The following is a 20,826-nucleotide window of genomic DNA, read 5'->3' as shown; positions in this document are numbered from 1 at the left end:
TCCCGGCCACCGCTGGACCACCAGGGATATTTAAGGTATGCAAGGGAGACGGGAGAGAGATAAAAATAGTTAGAATTGGGCTAGGTCAGGAGGGAGGAGGGATCCCTCCTGACCCGGACACCGCTGGACCAACAGGTCTCATGGCAGGCCCGGCAGAGGCCTGCAAACAGGTTCGGTAGGGGGGGGGTCAACACTTACCCAAATATAAACCGATACCCCCTTTTTTGGGTCATTTTTTTGGCCCCAAAACCTCAGTTTCTATTCGAGTATATACGGTATCACCTACCAACTTGGTTGTTGACCTTGTTTCCAAGTGCACTTCTCCCTCCGTGTTCGCGGTTTTGATTATTTGCGGTTTTTAGCTTGCTGGCTCCTCACCCCCCCCCCCAATTATGTCAGCTTGATTAGAGAAATCGCCTATTCCAAGCGTTTACAGAGAAAATCGCTGATTCCCAGCACTTTCTTCGCCTTGTTTTGCCTCTTCTTCAGGAACAGGCCAGGTTTCCCCATATTCACGATGGTTTTTCATAAAAAACAGCGAATAACATATGAAAAAGTTATTTGCGGTTTTTCTGTATTCGTGGGTCTGTTAATCCCCTATCACAGAGAATACGGAGGGAGAAGTGTAATGCTTAGTTTTCTATTTGTTTTATTGGCTGCAGCTGATGCTCAAAGTGTTTCCATTTGCTGAATGATATTGTGCACCTTTAGTCTGGGGTTTTCCCCTCTATATGCATCACTTTGCATCTGTTCACACTGATGTAACTTACCTGTATACTTGCTGCACAGATCAGTAGTTCGTTACAAAATAATTCTCCCAGCTTTAACCGGGAAAATTCCAAGAAGGGGGAAAGGAAAGAGTCACAGATTTAGCTCACTCCTTTATTCCTTTTCAGTCAGGTATGTTATATGCAAGTACAGAAGGTATTTTCCTGTCCCCGGAGGGCTTCGAATCTAACCCCCTCTTTTACAAAGGTGCGCTAAGCTTTTTAGCGCGCGCTAAACATGCACTAAATGCTAACGCGTGCATATTATCCTATGGACGCGTTAGCGGTTAGCGCACACGTTGATTTAGTGCTCGCTAAATCCACACTAAAACGCTTAGCGCGCCTTTGTAAAAGAGAGCCTAAGTGTGTACCTGAGGCAGTGGAGGGTTACCCCCGATAACAAGGAGCCGAAGTGGGATTTGAACTACAGTTCCCATAATCCTCAGCCTACTGCTCTAACCATTAGGCAGGACTGACTGAAGGGATTGTGATGCCCTGAACCAGTTTCCATCAGCCCCCCCCCCCCTTGCATCACTTCTGCCCCTCCCCCCCTACGGGTCTGGCATCTTTCTGCTTCTCTTACCCCCAAGTCCAGTCTCTCTTTCCCTTTTACATCCCTCTCCCCCTGGGTTTGGCATTTCTCTATTTCCTTTCACCCTCTTCCCCCTACCCTGCAGTTCTGTAAACTTTGTGTGAATTAGTGGCAGCAGCCTGAACACAGGCTGCTTTCAGTCAGGTCCTGGGGCTTCCCTCTGCCAAGTCCCAACCACAGGAAATTGCATCAGGGGACATGACAGAAGAAAGCCCCAGGGTCTGGTCAAGAGCAGCCTATGGTTAGGCTGCTTTTGGTAACCCATAGGAGGTTTATGAGGGAGGGGAGAAAGGGAGTTAGTGAGGCAAACAACGCCCAGTGCTGGACCAGTGGGTGTGGAGGGAGAAAAAGAGACGGATCAGGGGTGGGAGAAAAGGGGAGAGGCGCTTGATTCAGAGTATACCCCAGGGTTCTGTCTTAGGACCTCTTCTCTCTCTACACCTCTTCCCTCGGTGCCCTGATCTCCTCCCATGGTTTCCAGTATCACCTATATGCTGATGACTCCCAGATCTACCTCTCTACACCTGAAATTTTCACCTAAAGTCCAAGAAAAAGTCTCTGATTGTTTGGCTGACATTGCTGCCTGGATGTCCTGCCGTCATCTGAAGCTAAATATGTCCAAGACTGAGCTGCTCCTCTTTCCTCCAAAACCCTCTGCTCCTCCTCCCCCTTTCTCCATCTCGGTAAATAATACTGTTATTGTTCCAGTCTCCTCTGCTCGCAACCTTGGAGTGGTCTTCAATTCCAACCTCTCATTGTCTACTCACATCCAACAAGCTTCTAAGACCTGTCGCTTCTATCTCTTCAATATCACCAAAATTCGCCCCTTCCTTTCTGAGCACTCTTTCATAACCTGACGCTTAGATTACTGCAATCTACTTCTAACTGGTATTCCTCAGTGTCTCCTCTCCCCCTTGCAATCTGTGCAAAATTCTGCTGTGCGACTCATCTTCTACCAACCTCGCTACGCTCATGTCACCCCTCTCCTTAAGTCACTTCACTGGTTCCCTATCTGCCATCGCATACAGTTCAAGATCTTATTGCTGACTTACAAGTGTGTTCATTCTGCTGCCCCTCAATATCTCTCCTCACTTCTCTCTCCTTATACACCTCCCAGAGAACTCCGTTCCTCAGATAAGCTGCTCTTAGCGTTACCCTTCTCCTCCACTGCCAACTCCAGACTTTGTTCCTTTCATCTAGCTGCCCCTTATGCCTGGAATAAATTACCTGAGTTTGTCTGTCAAGCCCCTTCCCTTCCCTTGTTTAAAAGCAGACGGAAAACCCACCTTTTTGATATAGCCTTCAATCCTTAACCCTACTCCTCTGCCTTCCAACGCAGCCAGCTGATTAACCATTCCCCTTAACTGTATCCATTGCATCCAGTTTGTCTGTCTTGGATGTTTAGATTGCAAGCTCTTTGGAGCAGGGACTGTCTTCTTTGTGACTCTGTACAGCGCTGCATATGTCTGGTAGTGCTCTAGAAATAATTCATAGTAGTAGTAATAGTAATGTGAAGCGTTTGTCTTTGGGAAGCAGAGCTGAGATTGTGATGTCATAATGCCTCATTCCACCAATAAGAGCCAACCTCATCAGTGATGTCATAATGGCTTGATTGTTCTGTACTCCCCTCTGCCCTCCAACCCAGTCAGCAGATTAACCGTTCCCCTTAGCTGTATCCAAGACATCCTGTTTGTCTGTCTTGGCTGTTTAGTAGTAGGGTGAGGACAAATAAGAGAAGAGCCGAAAAGAGAAAGCTTTAAACATTAGATCAGAGTCTGAAGTGGTGTTGAGTGAGGACCTTCTAAGAGGAAGAAATACTTCACTGGAATATCTTACCTGCTGGCATTCAGACTTGGGGAAAAAGTCAACTTGGGCTTCAGTAGGTAATATTTATTCATTTAATTCATTTTCTATTGCATTTTCCCCCAAACAGATCAGGACGGGTTACAGGTTATCATTGTCTATTTCTTTGACTTTTTTGGTTAATTGCTCAGCTTTTTAAAAATTTTTTTGTAGCAAAGAGTATTTAGAATTAAGACAATAGTATAGCCTTTAAAGTCTCTGTTAGGGTATTATATATAAAGTGTTTTAGTCTAGATTAGCATTTTAGAGCATAAAATGACACCAATTTAGAGCACAGATAGTGGAGGAGTGGCCTAATGGTTAGCCTGAGGTTGTGAGTTCAATTCCCACTGCAGCTCCTTTTGACTCTGGACAAGTCACTTAGCACTTCATAGCCCCAGGTACAAAATAAGGACTCGTCTACTTTGATTGTATTCACATAGAAAAAAGTAGTATATCAAGTCCCAATCCCTTTACTTGAGGAAAACCTCTGTTTAGTATTTAATTCCCCCCACCCACCCACCCCAAGGTGCTTTTCTCTGGGATTTGGTGGTTTCCCAGGCAGTTCCCGCTTCTGGTGCCAGGAACTCCTGAATCCTTGTTCTAAAAACAAGTGCCTTTCTATGCTCTCCAGTGGTGGCTTAGGCAGGCTGATTCAAAACAAAAACAAACCCCGAAAAATCATCTTGGAGAAACACAATAGAAAAAGAAAAGAAAAGAAAATCCTATAAAAAACAAACAAACAGTGAAAGAAGTAAACAAAAACAAAACACAATCTGCAGAAAATAAAAAAAAAATATTAACAAGTAACAAACTGGGAAATCATAGACCAAACACAGAGGCATCTTGCAAATGGCTTATTTCTTAAATCATTCATCAAATTCTGGGCAATATCTTTACAGAACTTGTCCACATATCCCCAAGTTGTTGTAGCCAGATAATGGATGAATTTCTTCAACACTGGGTAGAGTTAGCTTACAGAAACTGCATGAAATCAAAGCTACTGAAAATTAATTCACTGGCAGCACATAATTTCAAGGTCAGATGAAAGTGGCAAAATGAAATGATTACCTGAGGTTGGAGCAGAAACAGCAGCAAGACGAGAAATGAGAAACTCAGGAGGAGAATTTGTCATATCAGAATTTGATTCTACGTAAACCTCCGTCTCGTCAGATATTCAGAGGAAATGTAATGAATCATTTTCTCAAATGCTTTGACAAAAATCTGCTAAACTCCAGAATAATTACAGAAACATTTTTTCTCATCACAGCATATTTAGTATTTATAAACCACTTATAACCCAAGTACTCAAGCATTTTTCCCTATCTGTCCCGGTGGGCTCACAGTCTATCTAATGCACCTGGGGCAATGGGGAGGATTAAAGGCAAATTCTATAAGAAGTGCCCAAAAGTTGGGCACCTAATTAGGCCCTGTTCAGCGTGATTCAAGCATAATTGGGTGCTGTTTATATTCAAATCTTTTTTATTAGAAGAAATAGGAAACAGCAAACAACAAATACAACAATAGCTATGAATACAGAAGTCAGTAATACAGAAGTCATTGCGGTGTAGAGACAGAACAGAAGAAACAACCCCCCACCCCCTTCCCCAAAATCAAACAAAAGCTGAAAAACGTAACTCCAAATTGCCAAAGGCCCGTGCTCTGGTGGCCCCCGGCTGACCCAATGAAAAAACCCTTTCCCCCCTCAACAACCCGGGAAAAAAAAAAAAAATGGGAAATGCGGTGTCCAATCCCAGGAGACAGTACCAAGAACCTCAACACGGCTAAGCCAAAAGATTCAACGGGAGACTGCGCCCTCTAGGAGTTAAGGAGTCCAAATAGACTCCCCACACAAGCAAAAAAAAAACGACGACGGCGACGAGGGTGGCCAACGGCCTCCCGGGCCTACCACATGGCCAAATTATGCACCATCACTCTCCAGGTCCAAAAAGAGGGAGGCTCGGAAACAGTCCAGGAATTTCAAAATGCATTTGCGAGCAAGGAGACACACCTTACCACACCAAAGGGGACCCCCCTTAGGAAGGCCACGAAAGGCCCCAGGAAGATCAAGAACCAACTGCTCCACATTACCCACAACTGCGGCGAACAATAGCCTTCCAAAAAACCTGTAGAGTCCAACAATCCCAAAAGGAGTGAGCAAAAGTATTGGGGGGTCCCGGCCACATTTCAGGCACAACGGGGAGTCAATACCTCCCATTTTATGCAATTGGACCTGAGTAAGATAGGCCCTATAGATCACTCGAACATAACACTCACGATACTCTGCCCCCGTGATCAGATGAGGGACCCCACGCACAGCGCGAATTGGGCGCTGTTTAATGAATCACGCTGAACGGCACCTATTTTGGAGGCGCCCAAGAAATAGGCCAGCTCTAGGCCCAACTAAAAGGTAGGCGCCTAGCTGAGCGCTTAAGCACGCTCAAGAGCAGGGATTCTGCAACAAGGCCACGTCCACGCCTAACATGCATAGCGCCTATTTTTTTTGGAAGGCCACCTAAATTTTTTAGAGGCGCCTTGTTACAGAATCGCGCTTTCTTGATAGGCGCCTAGGTTTCAATCGGTGCTGATTAAAAAGCTTAATTGAGCTCATCATTCAATTTAGATAGGCGCCTCTGAAATAGGTGCCTAATTTTAGGTGCTGCTTACAGAATTTGGGCCTAAGTGACTTGTAGCAATCAAAAACTATACAGGACCTCTCTTGTTAAACTCTTAATTTCTCTTCTTCTGTTATACTTATCTCATAGAAACATAGAAACATAGAAAAAAGCAGCAGAAAAGGGCTATAGCCCAAGTCTGCCCATTCCAAGTATCCCCTCCCCTGAATTTACTCCCTTAAAGATCCCATGTGAGTATCCCATTTTCTCTTAAAATCCGTCACGCTGCTGGCCTTTATCACCTGGAGTGGGAGTCTGTTCCAATGATCCACTACTCTTTCGGTGAAGAAGTACTTCCTGAAGTCACCATGAAACTTCCCTCCCCTGATTTTCAGCGGATGCCCTCTGGTGGTCGAGGGTCCCATGAGCCAGAAGATATCATCTTCTGACTCGATGCGTCCCGTAATGTACTTATATGTTTCAATCATATCTCCCCGTTATATGTTTCAATCATATCTCAGACGTTGGATATCTTTGCAAAAGCGGACCAGCAAAGGCAGCAGGAGATTTACCAGACCTGCAGCATTTGATTCTAACCCTGACTAAGCTAAGTTCTTTGTTTGACTTTTTTTGACAAATGAGTTTGCTATAATAGAACTAAACTAAACCTTAAGTTTATATACCACATCCTCTCCATAATTATAGAGCTCGGCACGGTTTACAAAAGCTTAATATAAGGAAGGAACGAAAAGAGGGGAGTCCGACCTTGTCTGCAGTGAAAAAAACCAACCAGGAAGAAACAAGCCAAAACTGCAGATATGTACAACGATGTAGGCAAAATTTATTGTGACAACCAAACTATATATTAAAACCTTTTTACCAAACAGGGGACCCAACACGGTCCGTGTTTCGGACAACCTTCATCAGGGGTCCATGGTAGAAAAAGGAAAAAACATATGTCACAACAAATGTTGAAAAGTATATAATAAAGCCAAACTGATGTTATGTCACGCCGAGAGTCTCTAGCGATTTTTACTATTCACAGTGACTCTCGGCGTGACATAACATCAGTTTGGCTTTATTATATACTTTTCAACATTTGTTGTGACATATGTTTTTTCCTTTTTCTACCATGGACTCCTGATGAAGGTTGTCCGAAACACGGACCGTGTTGGGTCCCCTGTTTGGTAAAAAGGTTTTAATATATAGTTTGGTTGTCACAATAAATTTTGCCTACATCGTTGTACATATCTGCAGTTTTGGTTTGTTTCTTCCTAATATAAGGAAGGAACAGCATAATGGGGTTGGAGATTGAGTATAGGGGGGGAAGAGAGCCTAAAAGGTCATTGACCAGATTGCTAGGCAGGAGGGGGTGAGGGGCCAATGAGGTTACTTCCCTATCTAGTGCTGTTGTTTTAGTTAACATACTGACAACGCACGGGGATCTGAGGCCCTTTCCCCTTATAAAACTTTTTCAACATTTAAGATATCCAACGTCTGAGCCAAGTTTAATAGAAGAAGCACTCACCGCTCTTTCTATCTATAAGAGAAATTAAGAGTTTAGCAAAAGAGGTATTTTTGGGAGGATTAAGTGACTTGCCCAGGATTACAAGGAGCAGTATGGGATTTGAACCCACAACCTCGGGATGCTGAGGCTGTAGCGCTAACCACTGTGCTACATGGTTCATAGACAGTAACACGGAAGACAAAAGCGCGTGCCGACAACTGAGCACAAGACGGAGGCGCGCGCCGAAGAAAAAGACTGTTTTTAGGGGCTATGACGGGGGGTTTTGTTGGGGAGCCCCCCCCCCCACTTTACTTAATACATATCGCGGCGGGGGTTTGGGGTGTTGTAACCCCCCACATTTTAGTGAAAATGTAACTTTTTCCCTAAAAACAGGGAAAAAGTTAAGTTTTCAGTAAAAGTGGGGGGTTACAACCCCCCAAACCCCCCACAACGCCCCCACAACTTGGCACAATCTGTATTAAGTAAAGTGGAGGTGTTCCCCCCCCCCCGTCGTAGCCCCTAAAAACAGTCTTTTTCTTCGGCACGCGCCTCCGCGCTGCACTCAGTTGTCTGCTCGCGCCTTTGTCCCGGCGCGCTTTTGATCTGACACCATGCTACATACTCCATAGCTCCATGTCAAGGGAGAAAAGTCCTGGTTTTATGAAGATGAAAGTACACTTAGGGTTGCCAGATGTCTGGTAAAACCTGGACAAATCCTCTTTTTAGAGGACTGTCTGTCTGGGATTTCCCCGGGCACGTCCTCGTTTTGAGGAAGCAGCCCGAATACCTAAGGCAGGCTCCGTCTCTGGCAGTGTTCAAGGCCCAGTTAAAAGCCCACCTCTTTGAGAGTGCTTTCGACTCCTAACTCCTCTCACCTTGGGTTAGGCATCCTCAACCCTATATGTCTGTCTGTCCAAGTTGGATTGTAAGCTCTTCTGAGCAGGGACTGTCTATAAATGTCAAATTGTACAGCGCTGCGTGCGCCTTTCAGTGCTATATACGTGATAAGTAGCAGTAGTAGCACATAAGTACGGACTCCACCCCTCGACCACTCAGAAAATAGCTGGTTTTGGCTTTGTCGCTAACCAGGGCGTGTTCTGCAGCACTAGTGAATAAATCTTTCCATTTTAGAAAATTAAGGGCGATACAGAAATGTTTCTCTACTGATACACTCAGAATAGTTCAATTGCTCATTCTGGCCAGATTTGATCATTGTGATATTTCATTGGCAGTATGCTGTAAAGCTTTTTATTCATCAACTGCAAATTGTGTAGAATACAGCAATTAGGCTGATTTTCAAATTACATAGGCATGAATCAGTTTAAAAGTTATTTTAAATTACATTGGTTACCCATCAAAGCTTGGGTTCAATTTAAACTTTGTATTACCTTTTTAAAATATTAGCTGGGGGAAGCTCCTGCATATATGATGGATTTTATAACATTGCTTCTTGATCGTAATGCAAGATATGAAACTTGCAATCACTTTTCATTACGATTTCTGGCGACAAACTAAAATCAATCAGGCACTCTTCACTATTCATTCCTTGTTTGATGGCTGATGTCTGGAACGCACAGCCTTTTGCAGTAAGATCTTGCAATCATTACTTAAGGTTTAGGAAAATGCTAAAAGCATTTTTCTTTTGTAAATTAGGTTTATCAAATTGGGCTCTGAGTAACTAAAACCAATTGTGATCGTGTAGATGTTCCATCGATATTTATTCTTTGTTGTAACTCTTGGTCAATTTGGTCCGACCTCTTGTTCATTGTAATTTGGCCTGAACTGTCAAGGTAGTTGGCGTAGGGTTATAAGATATCTGGGAAAACCCAGACATGTATGTCCTCTTTTCAGAGGACTGTCTGGGTGCCTAGAAGGATTTCTAAAACCCAGTAGTTTGTCCAGGTTTTGGAAGGCCCTGAGCTCGGGGCCATGTCTCGAGGTCCTCTGCACATGTGTGGACGTTGACGTGATGATGTCACACACATGGGCAGGTCCTCCAGATGTGGCCCTGAGCTCGGGGAAAGAGAAATGAGGTTTGTGTAGGGGCAGGTCTGGGGCAGAACAGAGCAGGACTGGGGGGCAGAACAGGGCGGAGCCAGGTGTCCTCTTCTTTTAATGAGGAAATCTGGTAACCGTAAGTTGGTGGAACGGAAAACGTAGACACATGATGGCAGATAAAGGCCAAATGGATCATCTAGTCCGCCCACCTGTAGTAACCACTGTCTCCTCCTCTCCCTATTGGCTAAGGCTCTTAACATTTGCATCTCCTCTCCCTATTGGCTAAAGCTCTTTACACCTTCATTGTGACATCATAGAACTTTAGTAACATAGAAACATGATGGCAGATAAAGGCCAAATGGCCCATCTAGTCTGCCCACCTGCAGTAACCACTGTCTCCTCCTCTCCCTATTGGCTAAGGCTCTTTACACCTTCATTGTGACATCATAGAACTTTAGTAACATAGAAACATGAAGGCAGATAAAGGCCAAATGGTCCATCTAGTCTGCCCACCTGCAGTAACCACTGTCTCCTCCTCTCCCTATTGGCTAAGGCTCTTAACATTTGCATCTCCTCTCCCTATTGGCTAAGGCTCTTTACACCTTCATTGTGACATCATAGAACTTTAGTAACATAGAAACATGAAGGCAGATAAAGGCCAAATGGTCCATCTAGTCTGCCCACCTGCAGTAACCACTGTCTCTTCCTCTCCCTATTGGCTAAGGCTCTTAACATTTGCATCTCCTCTCCCTATTGGCTAAGGCTCTTTACACCTTCATTGTGACATCATAGAACTTTAGTAACATAGAAACATGATGGTAGATAAAGGCCAAATGGTCCATCTAGTCTACCCATCCGCAGTAACCATTATCTCTTATTCTCTCTAAGACACTAGCCTTTGCAGGGCTACATTTTGGATTTGTAGGTACTTGGGAGTGCCGCAGAAAAGAAAAAAATAGTTAATGTCTTATTAAAGAAATGACAATTTTGCATGAAGTAAAACTCTTTATAGTTTATAACTCTTTCCTTTAACTGTTAAAGGAAAGATTTATAAAAGGAACAACATATGTTAAACTAAATGCCTTAGTTTACTGTAAGTCACCAAAAATCAGCTCTTCTCACTGGCGACACTACTATCAAAATCCAATCTCTTAACACTCGTGTATACCATTATTCTCTTTGTAAATCTTTATTCATTTTTAAAACTTTCAACAATCATTTTATACTTTAACATCACTTAATATACCATCAAATTCAAACTCACATCAAATATCCCCCTCCCTTATACCCAACAATTGTTCTTAAGCATAATAAATCCGAAAATATTCCCTCCCCCCCTCCTCCCCCTGGACGTGTATGAACAAAGGGAAAAAAGTAATATTCATTCTGTACAATATTTTGTTAATGGCTCCCAAACATCCCTAAATTTCTTAAAATATAGTGTATACCACTATTAATATTTAAGTAACAATCTTCATTAAACATCTATATTTTTACAAACTGAGTCTTATAAAAAATGATAATTGATTGTTACAAATGGTCAATGATGAGTGCAGTTCACATTTCCGAATGGTCCAAAAATAGCCTCTTGGAGGCACATCTGAAGACTCATCTTATAAAAATATGGATGTTTAATGAAGATTGCTGCTTGAATATTAATAGTGGTGTACACAAGTGTTAAGATTAGTTTTCTGTAATGCACCTAAGTTTACCACAATGCATGCTAGTAATAATGAGATACAAAGCATGCATCTACATGCAAAGCACCTCATCACTATGCAAATCAAATAATATAACTTACATTAAACTACACAAGCTGTTTTATTCATGGAAAAATAATGCCTTCTTTGAGCTGGTGTTATTTTTCTTGCTAACATGTGTTCTGATACTCCAAGGGGCTCTGGTTACACTTCCTTTTGTCTGTGCTCTTAACTATGTTTCCAGGGCCTTCTTATCCATTTGCTGTTTTTCTTTCCTTCTTCACTTTCTGCCCTACATCCATCTTTGGCATTTTAATATTCAATTTTCTTCCATTTTTCTGCTTTCTTCTCAAAATCTATCTACTTTTCCATGTCTTCCCTTCCCATCTATCTATGTGTAACATCTCCTCCTTCTTTCTTCTCCCCCTATTCCCATCTATCTATAAGAAACATTTCTTCTATCTCTCTTCCATTCCACATCCATCGCTGTGCACCATCTTCTCCCTTCCTCTCTCTCCCTCTCCTGTGGTCTGACATCTCTGTCTTCCCCCTTCCCCCTCCATTGGTCTAGCCTTTTTCTACTTTCCTTCCCACAGCCTATCTCTCTCCTCTTCCATGGTCTGGATTCTGGAACCTCTCTCTCCTTTCTTCCATCACCCTTCTCTGGAATATGACATCTCTCCCTTTCTTGAGTCATCTTTCCTCCCTCCCAGTATAATATTTCAACCTCCCTTCCTCCTTTCTGCCCCTTGCAGTGCAACATCTCCTCCCCCCCCCGGTCTACATTTCCCCTTCCCCAGCCCCCACCCCTGTGCTAACTTAAAACAGCTCCAGGGGGCTCCACAGTCCAGGCATCTCTTCCCCTTCTGTCCATCTCCCTCCCTCCCTCCATTCCCTTCACCTTCCTGGTCTCCTTTCAAAGTTGAAATCTTCTTTTTCAGAGGGGCCCTGGTATAGCAACTATTCTCACAGGCTGCTGGCGCTGCCCCAAAGCATCCCCTCTGCCATGATCTGGCCAAACGGAAACAGGAAGTTGCATCATATGGAGGCAGATGGCGGCAAATGGAAAGCTTTGAGGCAGTGCTGGTAACCTGTGAGAATATTTGCCACACCAGGACCCCTAAGGAAAAGAAGATTTTGATTTTGAAAGGAGACTGGGAAGGCAGTGATGTACCTAGTATATTTGACACCTGGAGCCAATCATTTTTTAACAATCCCCTCCTCTACATTAAAAAATATATATATATTTCTAGTGCACCTAGGAAAAGGCAGCATCTTAAACATTGCATTGACCACTAGAACATCAATACACCCATTGTAAAATTAAACGAGCCATATTAATACAGATCAATCCTGCATAGTCAGTGCCAATAGAAAACAATGCCCTTTTCATACACAGATACACCCTCGCCCAATACAGAATAAGTAATCATAAACTAAAAATAGAAAAATGTAGGCAAAAGTTAAAGTAAACTATAATCCTATATAATAAAAGGCTAACTCGCGCATGCGCACTCCTATTTGCGTGTTCTGTGCGCTGTAGGTCTGTGGCTGCAGGAGTGCGCATGCGCGAGTCCCCAGTCTTACTTCTCTCTGACTACGGACCCACAAAGCCACCGCCGCGGCTCCTCTCTCATCTTCCGACGCAACTGCAGCGCATGAGAGGAGCCGCGGGGGCGCCTTTTAAAACGGCTCCATTCTCCGAGTGCCCAGCCCCTCCTCCTTTTCTTGCGATCCATCGAGCGGCTCCCCAGCCTTCTTCCACCACCTACCCAGCCAGGCCCCGCCTCCCCGGTTCCAACCGACACGGCGCCGCCAGACCCGGACAGCTTCAAATAGGAGGAAATAACATTAGGGCCCGACACTCACAGACCCGCGAGCAGGGTTGCCATGGAAACCCAGCCGCCATAACAAGACAGCAAGACCGGTCCTGGAAGAGAAAGGGAAAGCGAGGCAGAAAATGGGTGAGAACAGGAGAGCAAAACAGTGAGAGGGGGCAAAAGGGGAAGGGGAGGAAGAGTGGGAGAAACCCCGGCCAAAACCAAAAATAAAAACAACCACTGCCACAGAGAGGGAAAGGGACGCTTCCATTTGGGCCAGGGAAGGGTGGGGCTTCTCGGTGGATTAATAGGCTCCAGGGACATGGGAGAAAAGGGGGCTGGAAGCTGAAAGGAAAAAGATGGGAGAAGAGGGCTGGGGGGGGGGGGGGCTAAAAATGAGTTTGGAGCTGGGGCTGAAAATAGGGGACATGTGAAGGAAGAAGGCTTTAACAGGCTTAAACACTAGAGGGGATCAGGAGTGACATGCACAGCAGGGGCTTAGAGGGCAAGAGAGCTGCAGTTGGAGAGACTGAGGAAGGGAATGTTCAGATAAAGAACAGAGACTGAAGAAGGAATAAAAAAAAAAAAAAAAAAGACACCTACAGGAAAACACAGGATCAGGAGCATACAGAGAAAACAGAAGTTTGAAGGAATCAGGAACATATACAAAAAGGAGAGCAGAGATCCCTGCAAGAAGAGAAAAAAAACAAAGAGACTGGGGATGAGAAAGAGAGCAGAGATGCTTGCAGGGAGAAAAAGCTAAGCAGTAATGTTACAGCTTGAGAGTGCAGACTGAGGAAGAAAGCAGAGACAGCGCTACACAGGGAAATGGAGGGAGGAAAGAGACAGAAAGAAAAATACAGACAGACATATATTCTAGCACCTGTTAATGTAACGGGCTTAATAACTAGTATAATATATAATAAGTCTTTGATTAGAAGTCAGTTTTTTTTTTTGTTTTCATACACATCCAGGGAAGGGGGAGCGGGGGGATTATTTCTGTCTTAGTTTTGTTCTTTGAATATTTGCACTTGGGGTGGGTGGGAGGATGGGAGGATATTATTAATTAGAATAGGGTAAGGTTTTTGCGATAATCTATGTTTTTGTGTTTTATTGAATAATCATTGGGTGGGTGGTTGGAAGAAAATGGTTGGTTATGAATACTTGTAAGTTGAATGTGCTTTTATTGTGTTATTATATGTTACATTTTTATGTATTGCACTATTGATGTTTGGAAAATCAATAAAGAATTTTAAAAAATAAATAAAATAAAGTGAACCGCCAAGAAGCCAGCCTTTACATACAATGAAACGCCAAATAAACAATGGCACTTAGCTTAGAAGGGTCTACATAAATGGGAGCATATTACCCCCTTCTAAAAAAGCTCCATTTAAATTGTTTGTATTTTCCATAATGTATGCATTCAACTTTGCTGAAATTTTAGATGATTTTAACTTAACACATCTATTTGTACTGTATGTATTATGCTAGATTGCTGTGAACCGTCTAGAACTTCCGGGTATGGCGGTATATAAAAATAAACTATTATTATTATTAATAATAATACTCTGCAAAATATAAAGGTAGCAGATGTAAATTTGAAAAAACTGACAAATAACAATCACCACTTTACAAATTAACAAATAGAAATAAAACAAAATTGGAAAATAAGAAAATACCATTTTATTACTTTCCATTTTTGTTTTATTTATATTTGATAATTTGTAAAGTGGTGATCCATTTATTAGTTAGCTTTCAGAGGCCAAAACCTCCTTCTTCAGGTCAGTACATTATACTGCTGTTACAGTATCCTGTCCTGACTTGAGGAAGGGGATTTGGACTCCGAAAGTTAGTAAAAACAATGTATGAAATTAGTCCAATAAAAAGATTACCTTATTTCTATCTGTTTATAAACATTTATCAATACAACTACAATACTATTTTATTCTAAAGCAACAAAAAATCTTTTTGTACTTTTTGTTGTTTCTGCTTTAATCATCTTCATGTCACCCTTTCCTTTTCATCCAGCCTTTGTCCTCTTTCGCTACCCTTTCCATCCACTGTCCACCCACTCTCTCTGCCCTTTCCATCCATTGTCTGCCCTCTCTTCCACCCACTGTCTGCCAGAAGGAGGCATATACTTGGGGCACAGAATGGAGGGAGGGCAGAAGAGAGAGGGGTGCGCTGGGACCCGGGAGGGAGGGAGAGGGGCACATTGGGACTCAGGAGGGAGGGAGCACAAACTTCAGGCAAAGGATGGAAGTAAGGAGGGAGGGGGCATGAACTTGGAACACAGAATGGAAGGAGGGAAGGGAGCATGAGCCATATGATTGAAGATTGGAGGAAGTGAGGAAAAGAGATGCTGAGGTGTGGGAGAGAATAGAAAGGGTGAATTGGGTGTCAAAGAGAGAGGGAAAGAGAGATGGTGCACATGGGGAGATGAAAGAGGAGAATTGTTGGGCATACGGAGCACATAAGCACATAAGCATTGCCTCTGCCGGGTCAGACCATGGGTCCAACCTTTCCCTTAGTACAGGCAGCGTCCCGTTGGACTGGAGGACGGCTAACGTCATTCCACTCCACAAGAAAGGCTCAAAGATGGAGACAGCAAACTACAGACCAGTGAGTCTAACATCGATAGTGAGCAAACTAATGGAAACTCTAATCAAACACCAATTAGATAAGATCCTGGATGAGGAGAATCTACGGGATCCCCGACAACATGGATTTACTAAGGGGAGATCCTGCCAATCCAACCTGATCAGCTTCTTTGACTGGGTAACGGGGAAGCTGGATATTGGGGAGTCCCTGGACATCGTGTACCTGGACTTTAGCAAAGCATTCGATAGCGTACCACACCGCAGGTTACTGAGCAAGATGAGTTCTATAGGATTAGGTAACACATTGACGAAATGGGTTGGGAGCTGGCTTGGAGGTAGGCTCCAAAGGGTGGTGGTGAACGGCACCCCCTCTGAAATGACGGAGGTGATTAGTGGAGTACCACAGGGCTCAGTCTTGGGCCCAATCCTATTCAACATCTTTATAAGAGACTTGGCAGAAGGGCTTCGAGGTAAAATAACATTATTCGCCGATGACGCCAAACTGAGTACCGTATTTTCACATAGATAACGCGCACCCGTGTAAAACGCGCACACGGGTATAGCGCGCAAAAAACACACATTTATGTACAGAAATTTTTATATACCGCGCACACCCGTATACCGCGCATGCTGCTCGACTCTCCCGTCGCCGCCTGACTCTCCTTTCGCCCGCCCCGACTCTCCTTTCGCCCGCCCGACTCTCCTCTCCCCCTTCACCCCCCCCAGGACCGCTCGCACCCCCACCCCGAAGGACCGCTCGCACGCACTCCCACCCGCACCCGTACCCCCACCCTGAAGGACCGCTCGCACCCCCACAGCCTCCTGACCCCCCCATCATGTAGAAGCTCCTACCGGTGTCCTGCTGCTTCCTCTTAGCGGTCCCGACTCCCCGACACGATCGGGGCAAGAGGGAGCTCAAGCCCTGGGGGCGCGGCCTGAGGCACATGGGCCCAACCCGACCATGTGCCTCAGGCCGCGCCCCCAGGTGGGACCTAAGGCTCCAGGGCCTATTCTGATTGGCCCACGCGCCTTAGGCCCCACCAGTAGGCGGAGCTTTAGGACGGATGGGCCAATCCGGCCTCATTCCTTCGTTGGCTGCCTGCCGGACAGGCGGGTTTGGCTCCCGTCTGTCCGGCCAACTACCAAAGGTACGGGGAAGGGGGGGTGGGGGGGTCGTGGGGGTCGGCCAGGGGGGTCGCGGGTCGGCTGGGGGGGCGGTCGGAGGTTCTTGGGGGGGGCGGTCGTTGGGGAGGGAGGGGGGTTTGCGTCGAGGGCAGGAGGGCCTGGGATCCCTCCTGCCCGTAATGTAGTGCGGGGTGGGGTTAGGGGGTCGCCGTGGCCAGGAGGGTTTGGGCTCCCTTCTGGCCCGATATTGTCGGGAAGTCGGCGGTCCTTCGGGGTGGGGGTGCGAGTGGTCCTGCCGGGGGGGGGATGTATCGGACGTCGGGGAGTCAGCCGGGCAAGAGGGCTTGGGCTCCCTCTTGCTCCGATCGTGGATGCGGGTGCGGGTGGGAGCGCGTGCGAGCGGTCATTCGGGGTGGGGGTGCGAGCGGTCCTGCTGGGGGGGTGAATCGGGCGTCGGGCGGGGTGGGAACTATGTTTAAAAACTTTTGTATACCGCGCTCACGCATATAACGCGCGAGGGGTATGCGCGGTAGGTAAAAACGCGTATAACGCGCGCGTTATATGCGTGAAAATACGGTAATGTAGTGGGCAAATGCACAACAGACGAAGATTCAGTGCCCGACAACATGATGCACGACCTACTCCTACTGGAGCGATGGTCTAGGACATGGCAACTCAACTTCAATGCCAAAAAATGCAAAGTTATGCACCTGGGCAGCCAGAATCCATGCAAGTCTTATACAATTAATAGCGAGATCCTAGCAAAAACGGTAGCAGAACGAGACTTGGGGGTAATCGTCAGTGAGGACATGAAGTCTGCCAATCAAGTGGAGCAGGCTTCGTCCAAGGCAAGACAAATCATGGGCTGCATACAAAGGGGTTTCGTCAGTCGTAAGGCGGAAGTCATTATGCCATTGTATAGATCCATGGTGAGGCCCCACCTGGAATACTGTGTGCAATTCTGGAGGCCGCATTATCGCAAGGATGTGCTGAGACTGGAGTCGGTGCAAAGAATGGTCACCCGGATGGTCTCGGAATCAAGGATCTACCATACGAAAAACGGCTTGACAAATTACAGCTATACTCGCTCGAGGAGCGCAGAGAGAGGGGGGACATGATCGAGACGTTCAAGTATCTTACGGGCCGCATCGAGGCGGAGGAAGATATCTTCTTTTTCAAGGGTCCCACGACAACAAGAGGGCATCCGTTGAAAATCAGGGGCGGGAAACTACGAGGTGACACCAGGAAATTCTTTTTCACTGAAAGAGTGGTTGATCGCTGGAATAGTCTTCCACTACAGGTGATTGAGGCCAGCAGCGTGCCTGATTTTAAAGCCAAATGGGATCGGCACATGGGATCTATTCACAGGGCAAAGGTAGGGGAGGGACATTAAGGTGGGCAGACTAGATGGGCCGTGGGCCCTTATCTGCCGTCTATTGTTTCTATGTTTTTTTTCTATCATGCCCAGCAGTCTGCTCCCGCGGCGGCCCCCCCCAGGTCTATGACCTGTAAGTGATCTTTTACTTAAAACATGTTATTCCCTATCCGTTAAATATCCTGTATAAGAACCCTCAAACTATACCCTTCAATCCCCTTTTCCTTCAGGAAATCATCTAATCCCATTTTGAATCCCATAATCGTACTCTGGTGGTGGGAGAGGAGTGAGGTAGAGATGCATGGGGAAGAGAGAGATGAGAGGGAGTAATGTTGGATGTGGTGGTGGAGAGGGAACAGTGGGATGGATGCAAAGGGATGCTAGAGGAGCCTCAATAAGGTGGAGAAGATAGGAAGAATACTAGGATCCGAGTTACATACAAATTCAACTTATGAACGGTTTAAAAAACAGAACCCATTCTTAACCTGGGGACTGCCTGTATTTATTTTCCATGGCATTTAATAACCTGCAGTATTTACCGCAGCAAATTAAGCTGCAGTAAAATGTGCCTTTTAAATCATAGCTTAGTAATCCCTTCTATCAATAAAGCAATCCTGAAAAATGACTATTTTTAACTTAATTTCTTTAAATAAACATGATCAATTCCATGATATGCTGACAAGAATGAATAATCACTGGACCTTACCTGAGAGATGTCCATTCCAGAGTCACAGCTCAGTGGCTGTGTTGACGTAAGACCGTTCATGCCTATTAGTGTTGAGATGATACCTTTTTCGTTAATTTTCCGAATCATGGTGCCATCAACAAAGAAGATAAAACCATGTTTATCTACCGTGACACCTGTTGAAGAAAGGACAGAATGAACATTACTCCTTTATTAGATATAATTGAACTTAGATATAATTGATCTTAGTGCAGAGATTTAGAAGTACTAGTTATAGTAAATGAGTTGTTGAGACAATGTAGGTTATCATACAACATTGTACTGGATCATCTAGATCCATCTCTGGCCCTTAACTATCGCCCAGTTGCAAATATCCCTTTATTAACGAAGATCTTGGAAACCATTGTCTCAAAGCAATTATCTGACTATCTGGATAAATTTTCTGTACTCCTTCCATTTCAACATGGTTTTCGATCCAGTCACAGTACAGAAACTCTTCTCATCTCACTGGTTGCGAAGGTTCAACACTTATTAGTCCAAGGGCATTAAGCTGTCTTGTTGCAGTTTGACCTTTCTGCGGCCTTTGATGTTGTGGATCACGACATCCTTATGCAACTTTTAATCAATATTGGTTTAGATAAAGTTGTGTTGAATTGGTTCAGTGGTTTTCTCAAACTACAATCATACCAGGTATATGTAGACAATAAATTTTCTTCGCCTTGGAGCCCAGTCTGTGGAGTTCCTCAGGGGTCTCCCCTATCCCCTATATTATTTAATTTATATATGACAACTCTAAAATATTTGACTTTATCTCCTTTAGAATCTATCTTTACATACGATGATGACATTTTTATATTACAGGAAATTGATCCATTGCTTTCAAATTTGACTGGAGATATTAACGCTTGTGTCTCTAGACTTCAAGAATGGGCTTCCTTAGTCCGTATGAAATTGAATGCTTCTAAAACCAGACTGCTATGGTTTGGTCCCTTACTACACAATCTACCTCAAGTTATAGTATTGAAATCAGGAGACTCCTTAACAATTGAATTTTTATCTAGAATTCTTGGTTTTATTTTAGATTCCTCTTGATCTTTAAATAATCAAATTAACAATTTATCTAAAAAGTGCTATTTTAGTTTATGGAAGTTGAGGAGCGTTCGAGTTTTTTTTTCATAAAAATCATTTTGCGGTTTTGGTTCAAGTGATTATTTTGGCACATCTGGATTATGCAAATTCCCTGTATATCGGATTAACCAAATTTAATCTGAAGAGGCTACAACTTATTCAGAACACTGCGGCCAAATTAATTTTTGGAAGATATAAATATGATCATGCTTCTCCACTATTGAGGTTACTTGATTGGCTTCCTATTTACTGGTGAATTCAATTTAAATGTGCCAATGTAATTTTTTAAATTTTACATGGAATTTTTTCGCCTTTATTACCTCTATCATGTAACTCTCTTTGGTTTCACACTACCAGGAATACACATAAATTTAAATTGTTTTTCCCTTCTGTTAAAGGGATTAAAACCCTAGGTAAATTTTCACATTCCTTAGCCTATTTCTTGGTAAAAGTTTGGAACGATCTTCCCTCGATTATCAGAACGTCATTATCTTTATCACTTTTTAGGAAAAATCTGAAAACTTATCTCTTTCAGAGATTCTTAACTGAGGACTGATTTAATTTATTGAAAATTTTTCTATTACCTTCATTATTGTTTTATATTATATTCTTTTAAACTTTGCTAACTGGCTCGAGTCCTTGCTGGAATGGTCCGATATATAAAATGGAAATTAGATTAGATTAGAAGAAAGAACCTACGTGGTCTCACAAGCTCATGTATATCACCATATTTGCAGTTTCTTTTTTTTTTTTTTTTAAATTCTTTATTCATTTTCAAACTTACAATAAGGGTGATAAAATGTCCAAACAAATTAACAATATCTATATCACTTAATAATCATCAATGGTAACAGTTTCTTAATGGAAACACTGAAAGGTTCAGTTTAACACATTCTTCCACTATTTTAGTACAGAAATTCAGGAGATATCTCCCAGCATATGGTAGTTTCTGATTTTGTGAATTTAAACAAAGTCAAAACCATATTCAAAAATGATAGCATGACTCGCCTTGGCTCAAATATCACCTATATCAGTGGTCTCAAACTCAAACCCTTTGCGGGGCCACATTTTG

The 20,826-nt window shown here is 43.9% G+C and overlaps 1 protein-coding gene across 1 annotated transcript in view; it reads right to left on the bottom strand.

The window, feature by feature from the left end:
* The window catches only part of TENM1 (teneurin transmembrane protein 1), a 698,125-nt gene that overhangs the window by 114,646 nt on the left and 562,653 nt on the right, over nt 1-20,826 (bottom strand). The window contains exon 23 of the mRNA XM_033947005.1: nt 18,648-18,802. Within this exon, the coding sequence (XP_033802896.1) occupies nt 18,648-18,802 (155 nt within the window). The remainder of the gene's footprint in view (nt 1-18,647; nt 18,803-20,826) is intronic.

This window comes from Geotrypetes seraphini, chromosome 5 (assembly GCF_902459505.1).
Source record: "Geotrypetes seraphini chromosome 5, aGeoSer1.1, whole genome shotgun sequence".
In the NCBI taxonomy this organism is placed as follows: domain Eukaryota; kingdom Metazoa; phylum Chordata; class Amphibia; order Gymnophiona; family Dermophiidae; genus Geotrypetes; species Geotrypetes seraphini.
Note: the sequence above shows the minus strand (reverse complement) of the source record. Positions and strands in the feature narration are given on the sequence as shown.